The 23,940-nt window shown below is 31.9% G+C and overlaps 2 protein-coding genes across 5 annotated transcripts; one reads left to right on the forward strand and one right to left on the reverse strand.

The window, feature by feature from the left end:
* The first annotated feature begins 7,778 nt into the window (after positions 1-7,778).
* On the forward strand, positions 7,779-15,472 carry LOC103501467 (phospholipid-transporting ATPase 1-like). Of its 2 annotated transcripts, XM_008465042.3 has the most exons (9): positions 7,779-8,445; positions 8,662-8,840; positions 8,959-11,017; positions 11,778-12,117; positions 12,301-13,084; positions 13,198-13,321; positions 13,403-13,622; positions 13,956-14,414; positions 14,532-15,472. In XM_008465042.3, the coding sequence occupies exons 3-9, from the start codon at positions 9,256-9,258 to the stop codon at positions 14,737-14,739; spliced, it is 3,897 nt and encodes a 1,298-aa protein (XP_008463264.1). In that variant the 5' UTR covers positions 7,779-8,445; positions 8,662-8,840; positions 8,959-9,255; the 3' UTR covers positions 14,740-15,472. The 2 variants fall into 2 exon arrangements, with proteins under 2 accessions (XP_008463264.1, XP_050944430.1); XM_051088473.1 differs by having other exon boundaries at positions 8,662-11,017.
* Positions 15,473-16,261: 789 nt separating this feature from the next.
* On the reverse strand, positions 16,262-19,979 carry LOC103501466 (protein FATTY ACID EXPORT 3, chloroplastic). Of its 3 annotated transcripts, XM_008465040.3 has the most exons (7): positions 19,401-19,979; positions 18,297-18,687; positions 17,802-17,969; positions 17,306-17,352; positions 17,148-17,185; positions 16,958-17,050; positions 16,262-16,800 (listed from the first exon to the last, which is right to left on the reverse strand). In XM_008465040.3, the coding sequence occupies exons 1-6, from the start codon at positions 19,650-19,652 to the stop codon at positions 16,969-16,971; spliced, it is 978 nt and encodes a 325-aa protein (XP_008463262.1). In that variant the 5' UTR covers positions 19,653-19,979; the 3' UTR covers positions 16,262-16,800; positions 16,958-16,968. The 3 variants fall into 3 exon arrangements, with proteins under 3 accessions (XP_008463262.1, XP_050944431.1, XP_050944432.1); XM_051088474.1 differs by having other exon boundaries at positions 16,262-17,050; positions 19,401-19,881; XM_051088475.1 differs by lacking the exons at positions 16,262-16,800; positions 16,958-17,050; positions 17,148-17,185; positions 17,306-17,352 and adding an exon at positions 17,280-17,305 and having other exon boundaries at positions 19,401-19,866.
* Between the last annotated feature and the right edge of the window lie 3,961 nt (positions 19,980-23,940).

The following is a 23,940-nucleotide window of genomic DNA, read 5'->3' on the forward strand; positions in this document are numbered from 1 at the left end:
GGAGTACCACTTTGTCATTATTCTTAATGAGAGAAGAGAGTTGTGGGCTTCTTGTGGTTTGATATGCAAAATTTTTAGGAGATTTCATTTTAGAGAGATCGTTCAAATTATATAGAGCAGATCTATTCTGTATATCTCAACTACCATGAGAGATGGAGATAGAGGGAAGTTATCAAATAGGTTAAAATAACTTCATCTCTCTCTACATGTAAAATAAAATTAATATAAATTTGATTCATATTATATCTCATATAATATAAACTTTATTATATTATATATAAAATAACCAATGGTTTAAATCTCTCGTATGATCTATAGTGTTAATATGAATTGAATTCATATTAATTTAACCTACCGTTTCTTTATGAATCTTATTCGTATTATTATTATTATTTGAATCATATTGAAATATTAACTTCTCTCCTACAAACTTTATATTATAATATATCAAATACATTATACTAGCTGTATCATGTACAATTTATTCCTTTTAATCAATTTGAATAATTCAAATTAAACCAAAATAAATTTGATTTTCATTTATCCTTATTGATCTAACAAGGAACCTTATGGACCTACATATTGAAACTCCATTGATATGAGATTAATTAATTAAACTCTTTAATTAAATTAATCTTTATTCATTAACTATTAGTCATTCGACTAAATACTAGTAGTTGCACTCTTCTTACTGTAGATATATTTTTGTGTCCATTAGATATAATCAACCAACAGTACAATGACCCTTCACAAATTGTTCGTAAGTACATATATACCAAAAATTACCGTTTTACCCATGTAGTTACATCTAACTCCTTAAGTACCATTGATTCCTCTAATGAACAATAATTATAGTCCCACTATAACTTAACTCCTCACGGGCTAAGAGAGGGTGTGATGCCACATTCTTTAAGCCCTAGAATCAGCCCTTAAGAGAGCAATTTCTCTACTTGCTTTATCTATAGAGGATTGAATTCATTCTTGTGTAGCTGTGTTCCCAACTTCCTAATTAGACGAATCCCCAAAATGCATATCAAGTCGGCGACATAAGCTACTCTCACCCATGATAATCAAAGAACTGCCTTCATAAGCAAGGAGCTCACAAATCACTCAAGATTCAGATCAAGTCACCTACGGTTATCATGGTGAAATGTAGTCTCAACTAGTAACAGTGTTAATAAGAGAGACTATTCATTTCATTGTTCGATTTTATACAAGCTCTTTGTATAGAATATATCCCTGCTCTAATGTCTCGACATGAATGATTATGATCACATCATTTGTAGCACTTTAGATCAATTGTAACAACTACAGGTAGTGTCACCAGGATAAGGTATTCAACCTTATCCATATACTACAAATCATTTAGGTTATCACTTAAACATGATCCACTTGTATGTCTCTACATACATGTTTAAGTTATAGAAGATAACCTTGGATGTTAGTTTATTGGTTTTATAGGTTAATGCAACTAAATGTCAAATAAAAAAATTATTTTATTAGATAAATAAAATGTTTATATAATATATACAATTAAAAACTACAAAACCACAAGATTTAGGGCATCAACCTCAACATTAATACTGTGGCAAGCAATTTTTCTAAGTTTAATGGTTTTGTGGATGAAACTAATTTCGCTCCTTGTTTGAAGATGCTCATGTCTCATCTTTTGTCTGGTATTCAAGATCGGTAAGTGAAGCGGCTCACCATCTCACCTGTGCAACAATATTTTTTAGTAGGTTTGGTGATATTCTTTCAAATTATCATTTTGGTTCTCCGCTGCAATTTTTGTGGAGGTTAGTGTCATAAACTTTTATGGGTGCATATATATCAATCCATTTCTAAAGGTTGAAATAACCTTATTCGGTTAAAGAACACAAATTTTAGGTCAGATTTATTTTATCACAAATTCACACTACTAAACATTTTTCCAAACTTGTCCACATGTATTTTGGTAAAAATAAAGATTACACCTTATTCACTATCCCTATATAAAACAAAAGATATTTATTCAACCTCTGTCTCTCTACTTGAAGTACTACATTCCAAAGTTATGTATATAAATATAACGCAATGTTATTTGTGAAATTATATCAATAAATGATAATATGTGGCAATATTTTTTTTTTCTTCTTCTTCTCCTTTTGCATGTTTGAAAGCGAACCTAACTTTAGTCTACTTAAAAAAGTATCTAATCTCATTGTCTTACCTAATTTTGTCAACTTTATTTCTATCTCTTTTTTTTTCTTATTATTGTTATTTGTATAATATTTTTTAGAAAAATTACGTTAAATGACAAAAAAGAATTTAGAAAAAGTAGCGTATAGCACCTTTTTTTTATATATTGCAAATATGACAAATATGTAGATATATCGAACGGCTATCACATGGGTATCAAATAGTTATCCGCTTTTAAATTTACTATTTTTGTAATTTAGAAAATATAGTAACATAAATCTTATTATCATAAAGTTTTATTATTATTTTTACTGATGCCTTTTTTTTATAATTATAATAATAGAGATTTTGTTTATTAGTGTAATTTGACACTATGAAAGTGTGTTGAATAAATCAATCCTAGCCTATAGATTGAATTGCATAATCTTAAAAAAAATTACCATTCTAATTCTACCAATTTTTAGGCTTACATACTTCTTTCTATCTTAAACTTTTCTTAGTTTGTTTATACTTTAAACTACATTATAAAAATATCTATATCCTTCTCAAAAGTTCTAAAAAGGTAGCATATTTATTCCTTAACTATTGTGCTACTTAACTAGTTCGTCTTTGATGGTTCTTCAAATTTAGGGGAATTGAATATGTAATGTTAGAGAAAATGTGGTAACATTTTATTGACCGCTAAAATGACGATGGAGATTCAATTAAAAGAAATTGAGAGGGGAAAATACAGGGCAACAATTTGAAGAAAAGGAAAAGGAAAATGAAAATGATGAAATTTATGGACAACAATTAGAAATTAAAAGCTTTGATTTCTTTTTTTCTTTTTTTTTTTTACATTTTATTTATCAATATTAGTGAAAAATGTAGTGGATTAATTGTCCTTCATTATAAAAAAGAGAAAGAAAAAAAAAACAAAAAAATGCAGTACATATTTTGTTGTTATTTAATAAATTTTACAAACTAAAATGAGTAAAGAAATTATTTAAAACTCCACACTTCGAATGCTATGTATACAAATAAAATAACTCAACACTTCACACACAAATATATAAACTTCATACATCTTATCTCAATTGATTGACTTAAATCGTTTCTAAAAATTGTTATGAAAGTTAGTTTTGCTATAAATCAAAATAATATAATATAGTTTGCTATATTTCTTTTTTCTGTCCTCAAATTTGCTATTTTTACTGTTTTTCCATTTATGAATATAAGCAGCCCAAACTATTCCACTTCATTTAGCCCATAGTATGTATTGCGTAATGTTATAGGAATCGGATTTTAGTTTGTTAGAACTTTTAGAGAAAAAGCAACAATCAATGTAGAGAGTCAAAGCATTAATGTTATTTGATGTGAAATTATGACAATGATAGCACAAAAAGTTCCTTAGCTACTAAGTATAATGTAAACTAATCCTAAAAAGGCATTTGCAAATTAAACCAATTGATAACACAAATATAATTAAATTCAAAAAGTAAAGTTCCATTAAGTTGATTGTTTTGGGAGGGGGAAGCAAAGAAACACCACATGTTTACGTTGAGGAAACCTATTTGATTAAGTTTTTAATCAAAGCACTATGCTATTTAGGAGGAGGAAAAAAAAATCAAAACATATGAAATTAAGATTGATGGGATCATTGGCAACATATCTATTTTTGTTTTAGTTTATATTGTTTAAAATGCAAAACAATTATAGTATTATTTTTTGCTAATTTTAAATTAAACTTCAATCAAACTTTGTATGTATAACATTGTTGGGTCTCTTCCATAATATTTATATTTTTCATTTTTTCAAGAAATACACATATTTGACAACCATTTCCATTTCTTTTTCCAACGTTTTAAACTAAAGGTTTATAATTTAATTCCCAAATTTGGTGATTTTATTTTATTTCTCTTTTATATATATATATATATATATATTTCTTTAATTTGTTTTATCGTTTTTTTAGATTAATTTTTTATATAGAAAGTTGTCAAAAATAAAATATTTAAGGATTTTTTAAAAAATAGGACAAAGTGGCAAAATATTTACACCAACAATTTCGAAAACGAAAAAAGATCTACAGATCCACGATAAAAAATACAAAAAATGTCCCGTCAACTACTTCGTCAACAACGCGCCTAATATATTAGGTACGTAATATATTAGGTATGGTCATTTTTTCAATTCTATCGTTTAATTTGGTTACCCCATTTAGATTTGGTTGTTGAGGTTTGGGGTAGCCAAATAATTTGTACACGATCGTTTGATCTAGCTAAACGATTTTTTTAATTCTTTTGCTACATTTTTTACACATCATTTAAATTTATCTACTTCAATCTAAACGATTTTTCAAGATTCTTTTTACACTGTCTTTTAGAAGATTCTTTTTACATCTGCCATTTGGTTATTCTAATGTGAACCACGAAATGAAGAGAAAAATAAGAAAGACGATGGAAAGAAATCCCAGTAAAAGATAAAAAAAAAAAAAGTGAAAAAGAATAAATACAATAGAGAAATTATATTTGGTTATCCAAATGACCTAAAAAAAAGGAAAGGAAGAAATAGAGAAATCGCGGAAAAAAAAAAAGAAAGACGATACAAAAAATTGTAGTCAAAGAGAGAAGGAAGACAAAAGGATAAACCTAATATTTAAAAAAGAACCAATTTTATAGGTTTGTTACGCGACCTATAAATATTTTAGCAGTTACTTATAAAAATTTATCAAATAGTTACGCTAAAAAAAAGTCATGCGTAATTAATTTTGTTTTTTCTAGTAATTCTGTTATATAGAATATAAATAGATGGTGAATTTTTCTATTTTTAAAAACCCCTTAATATTTCTTAATTGATTTTTTTTCTTTATTAATCTTTCAAATATATGCTTAATATATTTTAATTTTTTAATTTCTTTATTGATATTTCATAATCATATGTTTAACTTAATTTTAAAATTTAAACTTTAAAATTTAATGTTGATATATATTTTATTTTCAAAATTTAAATCTAATTTTACTCTTTCTTTTCTATTTAGTTATATTTATTTTATATTATGTATTTATTAATATTTTTATACTTTTATATTTATATTTGGTCGTAAATTTTAAAAGGTTCAATATTTAAATTTATATGTTATTTTAATCTTTCGACTTAAATTTTTAATATGTTAATTTAAATATTTTTTAATTTTAATTTCAAAATTTATTATTTTTAGTACCACGGAGTTAGCTTGTATTTTATATTATATAATTTATTTTACTCGAAAATAATAATTTGTTATATTTAGTAGTTTATCATCTTTATATATATATATATATATAGATCGATCGAATGGGAAATAGTATTTTAAATCACATTTTAACAACATATGATTAATAGAAACTATTGAATTATAGTTATTGATTTTGTACGAGACTTATGTTTATAGATAATGTCAATATTTCATAATATTTTATATATTTTTAAATGAATTATATATTTTTTTTATTTTACGTAATTAAGTGATATTTACATTAGAAATAAGATAAAATATTAGGAAAAATAACATCAACAAGGAAATACAAGAAATGATTATCAAACAAGTTTATATTTTTTTTAAAGAAACAAGAAATAAGGATAGTTATCAAACATAATCTTATTTCTTGTTCTAAAAAAAAGAAATAAAAAACGAGAAACATAAAATAGGAAATAAAAATGATATTGATAGATGTGTACTTAATTCAGATTGGAGGTAAATTATGGATCAACCAGAGATTTGAGTTGGCAAAAATATGGGTTGGATCGAATTGGGTCACCGGGTTGCTTACTTTCTTCATAATTTAAATTATTTTTTATTATTTATTTTTCCACTAAAAGTTAAATTTTTGTAGTGAACAAAATGTCATATTTTCGTAAATGACCTAAAAAGAATCAATTTATAAAAAATATATAATCAAATAAACAACTATAGTTAAGTGTTTATCCTTAAATACATGAAATATATTTTTTAAAAAATTTTACAACCCAACCTAACCCTTACTATTTAGGTTGGGTAACCCGAATCGGTTAAGTTATTAGGTTTCATGATCACCCCAATTACCAAGCTGTTCTTATTTTCTATATATCACAGCAAGACAAAGTCTTTTTCAATAAAGTCAAATGTGTTGAACTACCTAAATCTCATTGTGGAAAAAAATTGTGGACAAAAATAGGAACATAAGATCGTATAGTCATAGGAGTAACAACAAGTTAATTCTTAGTCAATTATCCTATTTTTCTTAGGACTCATTTTTCCAACGATCAAATCAACGTATTTTTTAAGTTAAAGGATAAATTTAATCTTTATACTTCATAGACATTTTCAAAAATAACAAAATATAAAATTATATGATTGAAATTTAGGTATTATAACCAGATAAATTTTTTATAAACAATCTTACCATTCAACTTTATGCAAAAATATAGGAGGATTTTCATTGTCACCAATATCTTTTTCACCTTTTTTCTTGATACTTCTAGACCCAAATTAACACTTTTTATATATTTTTAAATGATGGATCAAATTTAAATTGAGACAAGCATTCTACATTTAACTCAATTTGCAAAGGGATATAGCCAAAAGAAATAAAAAAAAGAAAATGGAGAGAAAGATTAGTGGAAGATAAAATAATGAAATTCTATTTGTCACATCTTAAACTTCAATTATATAACCATTTAGTTCTAACCCTTTAATTTTTAATAATTTTATTTCTATACTTTACTGTTTATAACAATTTGATGTTTATTGTAAGAGTTATTATTAAAATTTAATGAAATTTCTTATGCACATACATATTTAAACTTATAGGGAATTGATTTCTTTTTAAATACTAAAAAGATTATGTCATGTTTTTTTTAAAGAGAATTTCTAATTACTATTTATTAAAATTTAAATATTAAATAATTACAAACTTAAAAGTTTTTAGACTAAAGCATTATCAAATGAACTTGAAGGATTGAATTGGAATGGTTTGATAGAGAACTTGAAAATAGTAAATCCAAAGAAAACAAGTTTGCATTTAGTGTTTTTTCATAAATGAATTTGCCAAATACAGATATTAGATTTCAATTTTGAAAATGGTTTTAAATTGTGTTTATTACTTTACATTCCCAAATAATTAAGTTAGTTGTAATTACCAATTAATTAATATTTATTTGACAATAGATTAAATGATTTAAAATATTTAAGAAATAACTAAATTTATGAACTTTGTGATACTATGATAAATATTTTGATATCTTGATAGTTTGTTATATTTATGGAAATGGACTTATGTTAAGAACAACCTAAAATTATTATTTTGTAACAACATAGTACAATATGGTATGTGTAAATTGTTTTATCTCTATTTTAAAAGTATAGATCCTTTTTAAAATTTGCACGGTTTAGATTATAAAATTAAAAAATAAAATTATCTAGTCTCTCGAACAAATATTCTGAATCGGAAAACATGAAACATAATTGGAATTTTGGAGATATAAAAATAACAAAATTGGGATTTTGGAGATATAAAAATAACAAAATTGGGATTTTGGAGATATAAAAATAACAAAATTGGGATTTTGGAGATCTAAATTGTTGTTTAATAGAATTGGGGGAGAAAAATCGATTTGAAGGAAGAAGAAAGGTTGAAGAAGAGAAAGAAGTAAAAATTGGGACAAGAAGAAGAGAAGATGATAAGTTAAAAAGAAAGAGAGCGTAACAAACAAACAAACAAACAAAAAAGAAAAAAAAGAAAGTGGAGGGGAAGAGGAGGAGACGGTGCCGTATTCAGTGAAGGGAGCCAACCAGTCATCTGATCCATCCATGGAAGAAACTAAATCACAGCAGCAAATTCAATCAAAACACAAACCCATTTCCAAATGCATAGCTTCTTTCCTTTTCTAATTGGTGGTTTTCCGATTCTCTCTCTCTGCGATTTCCTCGCTCTTACCACTTCTCTCTCTCCAATTCTTTCCCTTTCCCCCCTTTTCTATTCTTATCCCTCTTCCCCAGTTTCTTAATTTATTCCTTTTTTCTTTTCGGTGTTTTGTTTTTGATTTGATCTTCCCGCCCCACCCCACGATTTCTTTCCTACCCATTTCAGGTGGGAGATCCTCCGATCCACCCCCTTTCTTCTCTCTCTCACTTCTCTCCCATTTTTCACTATGATTTCGTATTCAGTGCATTGAAGGCCCTTCTGATCTCTCTGCTCCTTTTACTTTCTTTCATCAATTCCGAGACGATAACCCCTTCTCTTTCATACCCTTCTTACACAGTTACAGGTACCTATCTTCTTTCTTTCTCTTTAATTTTACCCTTTTTTTGCATTTCCTTTTTCTTTTTTGCGGTTTTTGTGATGATTGCGTATCTGGGTCTGATTTGATTTGGGAGTTTTTTTTTGAAAAAAAAAAATGAAAGGGGATAAATTTTTATGTGGGTTTTGGTTTTTTAGGTTTAGGGTTGGTTATTAATTCGTGTTTGTCTCATTTGATATCTAGTTTTTTGGCATTGCGTGCTTGGGGAATCGTTAAGGTGGTGTGCTGTTGTTTTGGATCCACGAGGGAGCGTTGTCAATACTTCGTCGAATCGAGCTGTTTGTCTATCATTGATTCCTCTTTTATCAGATTTCTATGGGCCTCTGTTCAAGGCCGGTCTCTGATCTGATTTCTTCTTGCGTGTAAGTTTCACTTTTTCTTGTTAATTGGAAATGGTGTCCGAGGGAAAGGCAGGAGTTTGAATGTGTGTCGCCATTGTTAAGCCCTTCCAATATATTTCTCTGTCTTCTTCACTTTCAGGCAGAGGGATTTTTCGTCTTAACGTTTGAGGATTTTTTATGAAATTATTTATTTGATTTTATTTGAATCATGCTGACCTTTAGTCGCTGAGGCGTGGACGTTGGAATAGATTGTTGGATAGAACAAGAAATATGGGTTTAGGAGGATGATGGGATGCGGATTCTTGGTGAGATGGAGATTAAACTCTTTTGGTTTTCTGTGGTTTGCTTGGATGGAGTTGGGATGAAAGGTTTAATGTTCACTGGGGCTTCGTTTGATTTGTACGTGAGACTCCCTAATGTGGTCAAAAGATAATTTATGACATCTGGTCAGCCCTTGCTGGCTTCATCAGAATCTCCCTCAGTTATTGAATACAGATCCAAATCTCGAAATCGTGGTTCGGTTGGTTGTCTATGTCGCAGTGCTTCCTTCACCTCTTCCAGTTACGACGATGGTCATAGTGACATTGTGGATGTGAAGGAAAACTGCGCCAGCCCTTTTGGAGATAACGCTTGGAGTGGAGAGAATTGCCTCAGAAGGTCTACTTCGCTTTCTAGGAAGAGGCAGTTTTCTACTGTTGGCTCTCTGCTTTCTCAGCAGTTTTCTTCTGGCTACCCCACCCAGGATAGAAGACGCCTGGTCTCGTGGGGTGCAATGGAGATGCATAATATTAATGATAATAACCCTGAAAGCTTCGAACTTTCTAGGGTCCAGGAGAAGTTGCATAAAGCGCAAAGAAGTCGTCATAAGAGTATGCAGTTTGAGGATAATTTACAGCATGACGATAATCCTAGGTTGATATACATCAATGATCCAAGGAGAACCAATGACAAGTATGAGTTCACTGGAAATGAGATAACCACCAGCAAGTACACATTGATTACTTTCTTGCCAAAGAACCTCTTTATTCAGTTCCACCGGGTAGCCTATCTTTATTTTCTTGCTATTGCCGCGCTTAACCAGCTTCCACCTTTGGCAGTCTTTGGGAGAACGGTATCTCTTTTTCCCCTTCTGTTTGTGCTCTGTGTCACAGCTATTAAAGATGGTTATGAGGATTGGCGTAGACACAGATCTGATCGTAATGAGAACAATAGACAGGCTTTGGTGTTTCAGTCTGATGATTTTCGATTGAAAGTATGGAAAAAAATACGTGCAGGTGAAGTTGTAAAGATTTGTGCTGATGAAGTCATTCCTTGTGACATGGTTTTATTGGGGACAAGTGATCCTAGTGGCCTTGCTTACATCCAAACGATGAATTTGGATGGTGAGTCAAACTTGAAAACAAGGTATGCTAGGCAGGAAACAGCATCTGCAGTCGCTGAAGGGTGTTCATATTCTGGTCTTATTCGATGTGAACAACCTAATAGGAACATCTATGAGTTCACTGCCAATATGGAGTTCAACAGCCATAAATTTCCGCTCAGTCAATCAAACATAGTCTTGCGTGGTTGTCAGCTGAAGAACACTGAATGGATTATTGGGGTGGTTGTCTATGCTGGGCAAGAGACAAAAGCCATGTTAAACAGTGCAATGTCTCCTGCCAAGCGAAGTAAACTGGAGGGTTACATGAACCGGGAAACATTGTGGTTGTCAATTTTCCTCTTTATCATGTGTCTAGTTGTGGCCCTTGGAATGGGCTTATGGCTTGTTCGGCACAAGGAACGGCTTGATACCTTGCCATATTATAGGAAAAGGTATTTCACAAATGGGGCTGATAATGGTAAGAGGTATAGGTTTTATGGAATACCTATGGAGACATTTTTCTCCTTCTTGAGTTCTATTATAGTGTTTCAGATTATGATACCAATATCCCTTTATATTACAATGGAGATGGTGAGACTGGGCCAGTCATATTTCATGATTGAAGATAAGCACATGTACTGCAGAGCCTCTTCCTCAAGGTTCCAGTGCAGATCATTGAATATCAATGAGGATCTTGGTCAAGTTCGCTATGTATTTTCTGATAAAACAGGAACACTTACGGAAAACAAAATGGAATTTAAAAGGGCAAGTGTGCATGGGAAGAATTACGGGAACAACTTGTCTGAGGAATATCCATCAATGCTGTATTCCATCCCAGGTACGGAAAATAATTTCACTGATACCATCGTCATAATTTTGTTATCCATGTTTGGGTGAACTTATAGAGATAACCCACGTTAAGCTGCCAATGCAATTGCCGTTGGTTTGTGTCTCCCGACTTTCCTGCCTTTCTTTTAGCTTGGCGTTTGATAACGTATCAAGTATTGTTGTTGTCGCTCTTATTATAATAATTTTTTTGCACAACTTTCTAAATGTATACATTGCAAGTGTACTAAATTTCTCTACGACTGTTCTCTATCTTTTATTGCTCGGTTTTTAATTTTTTTAGTGAAGGAAATATCTGTTTGCATGTTTGTTATTGAGCTTACATTTTTTTCCAAGGGAAATCTTACGTTTTTCGAAGTTTGTCTCTTAATTGGTGTTTCTTCGAATATGGTATAAACATAAAAAGATTTGTATGGAAGGGCCTTTTCTTGCTTGTTGGTGGACTCAATTTTCAATTTTACAAACTACTATCATAACGTTTTTCCTGTTCAGGAGTATGGTATATCTATATTCTACAGAGTTTAAAAGGTGGGGGTTTGGAACATAATTCCCAAAGTTAATAAGAATGAAGTCGAATGAGAAATACAATTAGTTCTAGCGTCTTGTGTCAGTATGATCTCCAAAAGATGACCAGCCTATGTCCTGTGATGTCCTACCTTGAGTTATCTAAACCTTCTGGTAGATGAAATTTCGAGATCATATCATGTTTTGTCTTTCTTTTTCCTTCATCTAGTGTGATCTTTTTGTAACAGCAACATTAGGCAGGAGGAGGTGGAAACTTAAATCTGAAGTTGCTGTTGATACTGAACTTATCAAATTGTTGCACAAGGACCTAAACGGAGATGAAAAGATTGCTGCACATGAATTTTTTCTTACATTGGCTGCATGCAATACTGTAATTCCTATTCACATGGATGACAGATCTAATTATGCAAATGGTGAATTGCTCGAGGAGGGTTTTGAAACTATTGATTATCAGGGGGAATCCCCTGATGAGCAAGCACTAGTTGCTGCAGCCTCTGCTTATGGATATACCCTTTTCGAGCGCACATCTGGGCATATTGTTATTGATGTCAATGGTGAGGACTTAAGGTAGATAATCCTTTGCTTTCTAATTTTAATTCTTAGCTTGTCTAATTATTTTTTATTCATATCCTGTTATGTTGTGTTTGAATGATTTTTATGATAGTTTGTTCCATACAACATAACATCCTGTCTTTTTCTCTCTCTCTCTTTTTTTTTTTTTTTTTTTTTTTTTTTTTTTGTGGATTCTAGGTTAGACGTTTTGGGTTTACATGAGTTTGATAGTGTTCGAAAAAGAATGTCTGTCGTCATCAGATTCCCTGACAACACTATAAAGGTGCTGGTAAAAGGTGCCGATACTTCGATGTTGAATATTATAGGCATTGACTCTGATAGGGATGAATTTATCCAGCAGACTACTCAGAACCATTTGTGTGAATATTCAATGGAAGGTTTGCGAACACTTGTAGTTGCTGCAAGAGATCTAAATGATTCTGAATTTGAGTTGTGGCAGAGCAGATATGAGGATGCCAGTACTTCTTTAACTGAAAGAGCAGTAAAACTACGTCAGACAGCAGCCCTTATAGAATGCGATCTAAAGCTTTTGGGTGCAACTGCCATCGAGGACAAGCTTCAAGATGGTGTACCTGAAGCTATTGAATCTCTTCGACAGGCAGGAATAAAGGTTTGGATTCTGACTGGAGATAAGCAGGAGACAGCCATATCAATTGGTCTCTCCTGCAAACTGCTGACTTCTGATATGCAGTCAATAGTTATCAATGGAAATTCAGAGAATGATTGCAGGCAACTTTTAGCTGATGCTATGGCAAAATATGGTATTAAATCAACACAGTGTGGAAGCCAAAGGCCGAAGCTTAGGAATTGTGAGAATGAATGTCATGATCATGATATACCAGAGACATCTAGTATGTCAGACTTTAGTGAAGGGAAAGAAGACGTAACTGATAAACCACTAGCTCTAATAATCGATGGAAACAGTTTGGTGTACATTTTGGAGAAGGAATTGGAGTTGGAGGCAAGAATCTTATTGTTACCTTTCAGAACCTTTACATTGCAGTGTCAGTAAATATCATTCTAATACTTCAAACCTTGTTAATGATTGTTGAAATGTTTCTTATTCTATGGCAGCTTTTTGACCTTGCGACTTCATGCGATGTTGTGCTATGCTGTCGTGTCGCTCCTCTGCAGAAAGCTGGAATTGTTGATTTGATCAAGAGTAGAACTGATGATATGACATTGGCAATTGGAGATGGTAAGATTTTTTCTCTAACTTCTTAAATATCACGACCTCTGTTTGTTGACTGAGAAATGCTTTCAATTGCAATTCTTTTAGGGGCCAATGATGTCTCAATGATTCAGATGGCCGATGTGGGTGTTGGTATATGTGGACAGGAAGGGCGTCAAGCAGTTATGGCATCTGATTTTGCCATGGGACAATTTCGCTTTTTGAAAAGATTACTACTAGTACATGGACATTGGAACTATCAGCGTGTAGGCTACATGGTTCTTTACAACTTTTACCGCAATGCCGTTTTTGTCTTGATGCTATTCTGGTATGATAAGTGTCTTTTTGCGTCAATTGATACATGCATTCCAAAACATCAACAAAGTACTGCTTGTCAGTCATACTATACGTCATCTGATGAACTTGGGAAGTAAATTATTTCATAATGGAAGGTGCAGTTTGTGCTATGATTTTATATGCTAGTTCATGCATAAATTACATCTTGACAACATGACACCAACTCTTGCAATGGTGGTCTTTTTAAAGAAAAAAAAAACAAAATTCTGCATTTTATGGCTTCCCTTCTCTCCAAATCCGGAACATATCATCTGCTGATGAAATTATGCATTATTGATGTGCCCTTTTATTTTGTATTCCTTAGGTACATTCTATGCACGGCATTCTCAACAACTTCAGCTTTGACTGATTGGAGTAGTGTGTTTTACTCCGTTATTTATACGTCTATTCCTACTATTTTTGTTGGTATTCTGGACAAAGACTTGAGTCACAAAACCTTACTCCAGTATCCTATGCTCTATGGTGCTGGTCATAGACAGGAGGCATACAATTTGCGTCTCTTTTGGTTCACAATGATTGATACCCTGTGGCAGAGTCTTGTTCTCTTCTATGTTCCTTTGTACATTTACAAGGAGAGTACAATTGATATATGGAGCTTGGGAAGTTTGTGGACGATAGCAGTTGTTATCCTTGTAAATGTACACTTGGCGATGGACGTTCAACGTTGGGTATATATTACACATGCTGCAGTCTGGGGATCCATAGTCATAACATATGCTTGCATGGTGGTGTTGGATTCTATACCCGTTTTTCCTAACTACTGGTTGGTTTCTTGTACCAAATCTTGATGATCTCATCTTATTTATGTGAAAGTGTCTAGGAGTCCGTCTGATGTATTTACTTGCATGATTGACCTTTTTTATTTGTTGTTGTTTTGTAGGACGATCTTTCATCTGGCTAAGTCTCCAACCTATTGGCTGACTATATTGCTCATAATAGTTGTAGCATTGCTTCCACGTTATCTATTCAAAGTTGTGAATCAAAGATTTTGGCCCTCAGATATTCAGATAGCCAGAGAAGCCGAGGTACTGAGAAAACGAAAAGGTCGAGAACAAATAGGCTCAAAGCGAGATCGAGATTCCAATTAACACGTGTCTACTTTACCATCTTTGTGAGCAAAAATTCATTTGCAGATGGCTTCCCCCTGTGGGTACACATGCGTGATTGTAACTTTGAAAGTTGGACATGCCAAGTGATGCATTTTTTTCCTTGGACATAGATGAATTCTTTTAGTTAATTATACTTTGAGGATAGATATCCACTCTGAAGGCTTAAGAAGGTGCTTTAGGAAGGTCTTATGATACAAATGTTTTCAGTTCGTCCTCAGACACACGTGCATCACGAGAGTTGGATCCACAGAATTTGGAGTCGGGTGTGATATGAAGATGAGAGAAGATGGAATGCCCCACGAAATGGTATGTTCTCTGGTTGGGGTGATGATTATTCAAAAAGGATGCGTTAATTCGTGTCTGAAGTGGAGGAGGGATCTCGAGTTGTGTAGGGTTTATGTTTTGTTTTTTGGTTGGATTGGAGAAGGATGAAACTAATGCTGAATTATGCGATACTGTATCATATGATATTTTAGGGTGCTGAGGTAAAAAGAACGTACACAGTTTGAAAGAGAAAGGAGAGATTGAATTAAAGTATATAATAGGGGGTTTTCTTTCCTTTTTTTTCTTTTCTTTTCTTTTCTTTTTTTTGGTTCCTTATTTGTTTTTTTTAACCCTTGTAAAGATTTGAGAAATTTTTACGCATCAACATAAGGAATGAGCAAGTGTGATGGAAAGTACAACACTAACATACACCTTTGGGTTTTATTCACCTCTTTTTGTGCATTGTAACCATTTTAGCTTAGACATCAAATGAGAAAGAAATTAACATGAAACAGTTAGAATCTTTCATTTTCACATCCATTGCCTTGATTTTTTCATGGAATTTTGAGCATGTGAGACTACTGATTTGTGTTTATTATTGTTCGTTAGGTCTAGTATTTTGCAAATTACAACAGTTGTGTTCTTTGAAGAAAATGAAAGGATATAAGGATATAAAAAAAAAAAGAAAAAGTAAGCTCACCAAAATATCTCAACTAAAAGAAGAGGTTCCATCGAAGTAAAATGATATCAAGGAAATATTTACAATAGGTCTTCAAAACAGAAGCCCAGAGGAACACATGATATTTGACACTGGATTTCTTTCCTACAATAGTTTGTTTGAAGTATTGACCAGTTTAGTCTAGACTCTACATTATATTTGTAGTGTAGAATATCAGGATTATAATAGTTGAAAAAGCTATCATAAACTTTAAGACTGAAACTGCAAATAGCCTATTGTAGCACACTTTACCTAATTGAAGTTGGCGATTATGAGTTTTTCAGGAAAACCCAGTATCGATTAGGAACATGATCTTGAAAGCATTAGCAGGGACATCTCCCCAAATGTTGAGTAGATATGAACTTCTATTACTCTTGGGTAGAAGTCTTAACCAGTTGAACTATATGGTGGTGCTGCTTTTTCTTGAAACTAACCTTGCTAACTCAAAAATTCAATTTAAAGAAAACCAACCGTGGGGAAAAAGTATAGGTGAGATCCAATAGTGGAAAGACAACAAAATTAGGAAACCACATCAAATCATATGGATTCATTTCTCTCGATGGTTTTACAATTATTTTTAGTACAAATGGAGTCGACAAAACTTAAAAACACATTCAAATTACTTGGGAGTTGCCAGTTTTTTCCAACCACCTCTTCAACTCAGCTGGCTCCTTCACATTGTTGTCTTGTCGACACTCAATAAAAGAGAAAATGAACTCTCAAAAAGAAAAGAAAGAAAGAAAGAAAGAAAGAAAGAAAGAAAGAAAGAAAGAAATATTAAATCCATTTCTTTGATGCTCTTAAAAGCCAGCTAGCAACAGATAAATGTAAGATACTACCCTACCATCAAACCTAATCATAATCCAAATTTCCATACCCTTTTTCCCAATCAAACTTCAACTTCATAGTCTACTTCCTTGGAACTCTTAGCCTTAGCAGCATCATACCATTTCTTTCAAAGGTTTTTTTTTAAACTGAACAAGCAGAAACTATTCTCTTCAAGTATGCTAACTGTGGTTTTCAGATCGTGAAGATATGGAGATCTGGTAAAGTTTCTCCTACAAGTAGAAAGAAAACTGAATCAGGGCAGAAATTCAGGGAACGCTCTCCATTAAAATGATTGGTCGGGCATATCTAGATAGACTGTCACAATGGCCTTTATCTGTCGACCTTCCATCCATCCGAGTGTCCATATGTGCATAAAAAGCAACTCACCTGACTGGTTTTCATTCTGTCCTGAAATCTTTTCCCTTTTTGATGCGAGCATCCAGAGCGATCCTATAGAAATATAGTGTGACCATAGTTGCACTGCACAAAAAGAACTCTCAGCCAACAAACCTTTAAGCAATGTAGAAGGAATTGAAATAATGAACATGAGAAGAATGAAGTAAGAAAAGACATAAACCTGATCAAAGTAGTCGGAAGACTAAAAAATGATGGTCTCTGCATCAAGAAAGAGAGAATGAGAAATTAAAAAAAAAAAAAAAACAAAGTATAAGAAAAGAAAGAAAAGAGTCATTCTTCATGTAAAGATAACCTTTAGTTAGTGTCGAGAGTTCTCACCTGAAACAGCAAGCGCAACTCTCTGAGAAATAGAATACTTGCAATCACTGTTACAAAAAAATTCTTGAAAGTTTAAAAAATTCCTTCTAAGAAAATAAAACTGATCAAATGACTCAAAACTGATGAACTCAAAAGAAATGGACTCAGGAAATGTGGGCAGCAATTAAGGCTAGAAAAGACTTATCGGATGACTAAGTGAAGAAGAAGAAAAAACAATTCACACTTTATAGTCCTTAAATCTACAATCCTCCTCCTTATCTGAATAAGCTTGTACAGACTAGCGAAGATATAGTAGCTTAAGGTGATAGATAATGAAGAATGTAAAACTTAGAAAACGTGATCATGACAGGACAACAGAAAAATACTTGCCAAGTAAGCATTTTAAAACAAATTTAAATGCTGTAGAGTATAGAATTGAGGGCCAAAATGTTTACTCAAACAAATAGCTCCCATGAATGTTACATATGTTAGGTTATTGAATTAAGGGAAGACTAACCTGCTTGCCCCTTCAGAGCAAGTGGAAGTGATTGTCCTCTTTTGTACGACTGCAAGCTCAAAATACTCAACACCAACAAAGCACCACCAAGTATCACTCCAAATCTAATTGCAGCAAGACTTCCCGTTAGCATGAAGGAAACAAAACCACCAACAGAAAGGACCAGTCCTGTAGACCATCAGCAATAAAAAGTAAGGAAAAAAACAAATACTAAATAAATAACTCAGCGGGAAATTTTGTAAGCCCACAGAACTAAATATATTGATGCAAAAACAACATCCACTAAACGAGTCGTAGATAGATTCTATAAAGGACAATGTTGCAATATATACAAATATTAAATTCCTTCCAATTATTCTATCTGAAGGTTTCTTTGCCTCCCAATTCAAATTTGATTTGGATGGATTACTCAATTAGAAGCAGAAATAAATGGTTGTACTAAAACCAAGCTGACCCTACTCCATTCAAACCTCCCATAAAGTTTGTAATACATACCGTATGGTATCCCATAATAGAATTCATGAACTTTTGAAATATCACTTAAGTCGTCAGTTGGAGAAGTAAATGTTTCCACAATCTCCTTGATTTCTTCAGGATAATTCTCTGTGGCAGAGGTAATATATTCTTTACTTTCTTCACTGAATTCTTGCACTATTAAAGCCAAATCATCCTTTGCCTTATCTGCTTGAATTTTCAAAAGCTTTGAAGTTTCATTCAGAGCAACTAATGCTTTCTCAGAGTATTCATCATACGCATCCTTTGAAATTGCTTTCATCTTCACAGCTTGTTCCTTGAAGGAATCTAAAGCATTTTTCCACAACTCTTGTGCCTTTTCAGCATCAAAGTCTAAATCTTTTCCTTCTTTCTTCCCTTGAGTTTCTGAATGCTAGTTAGACAAATAGGAAAACAAAGGAGCCTATCAATCTACATTCAATTCATATAATCAACTACACTATCTTGACAATTCACTAACCATGTTTAGCATATAAACATAATTTTATAAGTAAAATAAGCACCGGGCCATTCTCAGATAATGTGATACTAAACCTGAATATCAAAAACCAGTCAGACAATTATTGACTATTATTATTTTTGGTAAAAAAAACCCGAGCATTCATCAAAAGAAATGAATGAATATACAATATGAAAATCTTCATTTATCAAGCTTGAAACTTGAATGCATGCACATCATTACCATCATAAGAGTTGGAGGATAACATCTCCTTTCAAATAAATGAAATACCATATCTTTCATGCAAATGTTGGGCTTATAAAAATAACCTTGGGTACTAAAAAAGCCATCGTTATTCAACAAAGCTTGGCTGGACAATGTAGATATGGCTAAATTACTGATCACATGTCATAGAGCTAAAATAATTTAAATAAATATAAATGTCCAGACTTTAATTTAACTGCTCAATAGTATAATTCATAATACACATGAATTACTAAACCACAGACCTCATCCTCCTCCTAGTGATATTCAAAATCCTACACCCTCAAGATATCATAAATTATCCTAGAATCTACGCTAATCCCAATTCCAATCAGCTACTAGAAATTCAACAAAGTGACAAAAGATAACAGAATTTGGCATACCGACTCTTCATGGGACGCAGCAAACGCCAGAACCCGTCGACTCAACGTACACTTTCGATACGACGAAAGAAACCCATTACGCTGAAAAGTATTAGCAACAAAGGAAACCTTACAAGCACCAAAACCCATCAAGGGATCAAGCCTCAGAGACGAAGAGGGGCGAGAGCGGAGAGGAACAGCAGCAGCTATAGGCTTGTGGGGCTTCAAAGGGGAGGCGCAGGGGGTGGAATTGAGAACCAGAAGCGACTCCATTAGCAGAAATTGAAGCAGAGAAAGGGGAAGAAGGTAAGGGATGAAGGGATATGGCGAGGGGTTCGAGGTTTAGAAGAGGAAAGGATTAGGGTTTTATAGAAATGGGGGTTAGAGAAGGAGAGAGAAGAGAACTGAAGGAGAGATTTTGTGTGAAATACAATGAGGAAGTTTTGATCTTTTTGGCGTTTTGGCGTTTTGGCGTTGGGGTTTGGTAGGAAGAATCACTTATCTATCAATCAAATGTTTTTTGGTGGCTCCATTGTCCAGCTTTCTTGCTTTTGTGAAAACCTCTGTTTCATTTCATTCCCTACCAATTTTTTTTAGTTTAGTTTAATATTGTTGCACGAGAGATTGAACTCTCCAACTTACTAATATCCACATTTGAGCCGATTACATCTTTCTTGCTTCGTGGAGGAGCTCTGCAATAAATCTATAATGCCTCAAAACATGTTTGAGCTATTTTGCATCAAGGTTCATATGTTTGGTTTAAAATTTTTATAATTGTATTAATCGGAGATGGCAGGAGGTAAGGGTGACACATTCGAGAACTTTCCATTCTTAAGAAGGTTTAATTCATTATTAATCGGAGATGGCACATGCTTATCATAATGGTATCATTGGTCTATAATCAAATTCGTAATAGACAAATGCAATTTGATTTTAGAGTTAAAGGATGTTAAATTTAAGTTTGGAAATTAAATAAGACTCACTAGGTATGTTACCATTATTATAGATACTTTTATCATGAGAACTATGAACGTGTCACATTAATTGTTACGGCCCTATATCCTTTTCGATCGACCTTAAACGAAAACAGAACAAGTTCAATCATAATCAAATTAAGTTTCAACATGCTTAAGTAAACTTGGTCGAAAGCAATCCAATTACATTTGGAATTGGATGTCACTACAATTGATTTATCGATAAAATTTCATTATAACTACACATACTCTAAGACAACTATGGAATAGCAATTACATGAAAGAAGTAGGTATATTTAAAATACGAACAGTTTCGCACAGGATATAAATATATTAATTACATGTAAAAAAGCCACAAATTCTCACTTTCTTTCACGAATATATTATAAGTGTAACTTTTCTTATTATTAATTAGATTTCATTTTGATTTTAAATTATCATATTTTGAGCTTTTTTTTCACTTTACTTCAAAAATATTATATATTATGTTTTATGCTGCTTCACTTTACTTAATTTGTTTTGGTCTATTCTCCCTTTATTTATTGATATGAGATTCAAACATTTAACATGCAAAATTTTTAATTCAAATTAGCCAAATCAACAGATTTTAAAAGGGATGAAATCAATATATGAAAAACTTAATCAAAATGGAAAGATAGACAAATGTGAATCATATTTCTTTTCTCAGCATTACCTTTACTTGGGTGAATAGGCAAAGCAAGGAATGGCACATGTTCCTAGGCAAGGCAAGGAATGGCACATGTTCCCATCTTCTTCTCAAGTTCACTCTTGAGGTTAATCAAAAAGGAAAAAATGAAAACTTTTAGATGTTCTTTGCTTGATACTTTAAAGATCAACGTTTTTGCTTCTTGTTTTTTGTTCACGTTTTTCATTTTTAAAGTAATGAACTTGTTTGAGGATGGTTCTTGTTTCTTGTTTTTAAAGTTTGAGAAACATTTTTGAAAAGTGGACACATTTTAAAAAACTATGAAAAGCAAGTTTCATTTGTTTCGTTTCTATTTAATTTGTCATTTTCTTTTGAGATTTTACAATGTATAACCATTTTGGTATAAAATATTAAGTATATGTCAGTTTATTAAACAATTTGCAAATATAGCGAATTTTTTATTTTTTAAAAATATATTCCAATATTGCCCTTGTTTTAAAAAGATATTGGTGCGACTTTCTCCTCCTCCATTCTCCTTCTACGCGATTTTCTCCATTCTCCAATATATTCTCCAGATTTTCTCCCTTCTTCATCTTTACCATTCTCCACGTTAAGAACACCTTCTTCCGCCTCCAACGACGCCTTCTTCCGCCTCCAACCAGTCGTTATCTTATTGTCTATTTTCTCCTACTTTCATTAAATCATCTGGTATGTAATCAGGTATTTTTTAAAGATTTTAGATTTGATCTTTCTTTTTAGTTGTTTCCACTTATTTTAGTTTTTCTGTTTGTAATCTTTGATTTTAGTTGTTTCCTCTAATTTTAATAATTTTTTAGTTTGAATCTTTGTAGAATATTTTTTTGTCGATTTCATGCTTTTAGGTTAAAAGAATTACATGTTCATTTTATTATTATTCTGATATGACTTCATCTTCTTACAGAATTACATGTCTATCTTTTTCTATTAATAATAGTGATAGACTTGTATCCTAGTGTATCACTGATAGAAGTCTATCACTAATACACTATGATACAAGTCTATCACTGATAGACACTTTGTCGTCTAGCACTAATACACTATTTTTTTTAATTCTGCAGTAATTTGGAATTATGATTTAAGCTTCCAATAGTAGTGTTTCATAGTGGACAGTGGGATGATAGAAATAGTTACTTGAATTACAAGACTACATGTGTATTGGTTAATGAGATGATGTGTTTTGAAAATTTTGTGAGTTTGATATTAAGAGAAGTTCGATTTGATGCATCTCCTTCTTCAATACAATTGTCAATCTTATTGGATTATGGCATCACTGATATTCAAACTGTGGTTCAAATTCAAGAAGATAAAGATGTTACTTGGTTTCTAAGTTTAGTTAAAGGGCAAATTACAAGACATCCATTAGTTGCCCATGCTATTGCTCATGTCTCTAATATGGATTTATAATGGTCTAGTGTTGTTGACAGTGGGATGGATAATTTGTGTTCTTTGTTGCCTTCTTCTTTCATTGATGATGATTTTCAAATTCTTATGGATATTCATGTTAGTAGCTTGTCTTCTACATTCGATTTGAAAGAAAAGGATATGTTTGCTAGCAAGGAACTACTATCAAAGTCATTTTACTACATTGCTATAAAGAACAACTTTGAGTTCAAGACTGCGAGATGAAATTCTAAATCTATTGAGTTTAAATGCTCCCAAGATAATTGTCCATGGTATGTCTGTGCATCTCGTTACAAGGGTGGGGAATTATGGCGACTAAGGAAGTATATTGCTAATCACAATTGCTCCATAAATGTTATTCAAACTACTCATAAACAAGCATCTTCATCATTGATTAGTGATTGTATTGTAAAAGACTTTAGTTCTTTTGACCGTTCGACTCCAAATGATATTATGATTCACATGCGTACTAAACTTGGTGTAAATGTTAGCTATTATAAAGCGTGGAGGGCAAAGGAACTTGTTATGAATTCTTTGAATGGTGAAGCAAAAGAATCTTATGCCTTGATTCCAAACTTTTTTATGAAACTAAAAGAAATTAACCCAGGTATGTTTTTATTCTTACTATTTATATATCATCAATCAAGCTTTCAATGATATGGTCTATCACTGATAAGTTCTATTAGTGATAGGCCTTATAGTAAATGAGCATATCATCAGACAACTGGTGTTATGGTGGTTTACTGTAGGGTCTATCAGTGATAAACCATATCAGTGACAGACCTATGGTAAAAGAACACTTCTGTCTTAGTAAGTTAGTTTTGAAAAGTGGGCTCGAGCATACTGTACAAGGAAAAGATATCAATGATGACTACAAACATTTCAAAAAGCTTAAATGCAGTTCTAAAAGAATCTAGAGATTTGCCTGTTGCAGCATTACTCGATTCTATCAGACAAATACTTTAAAATTGGTTTTATGATCGGAGAAAAGTTGCATGTTGTATGAGAACTGTTTTAACTAGTTGGTGTAACGCCCCGAAAATTCGAGGTAAAATTTTTTTTCGTTTTATGTAAATTTTTCGGAAATCTAAAATGTTGGTGTAAATTGATATAATAATAATATATATTATATTATTATTATTATTATTTATTATAATATTAATATTAATAATATTATTATTATTTAATATTATAGTAATATTATTATTTTAAAACAATAACATTATTATTATCTAATGTTAATTTATTTTTTATTATTTAATATTAATATTATTCTATATTATTATTATTATTACTTTATATTATTATTATTATTTTATAATTATTAAAAGTATGTGTATATATATATATATATATATATATATATATATATATATATATATATATATATATATATATATATATATATAATAATTTTTTTTTTTAAAAAAACCCTAAAAGGGCGCGCGCGACACACACACCCCCCCCCTTCATTTTCGCT

Source organism: Cucumis melo, chromosome 8 (assembly GCF_025177605.1).
Source record: "Cucumis melo cultivar AY chromosome 8, USDA_Cmelo_AY_1.0, whole genome shotgun sequence".
NCBI classification, from domain to species: Eukaryota; Viridiplantae; Streptophyta; class Magnoliopsida; order Cucurbitales; family Cucurbitaceae; genus Cucumis; species Cucumis melo.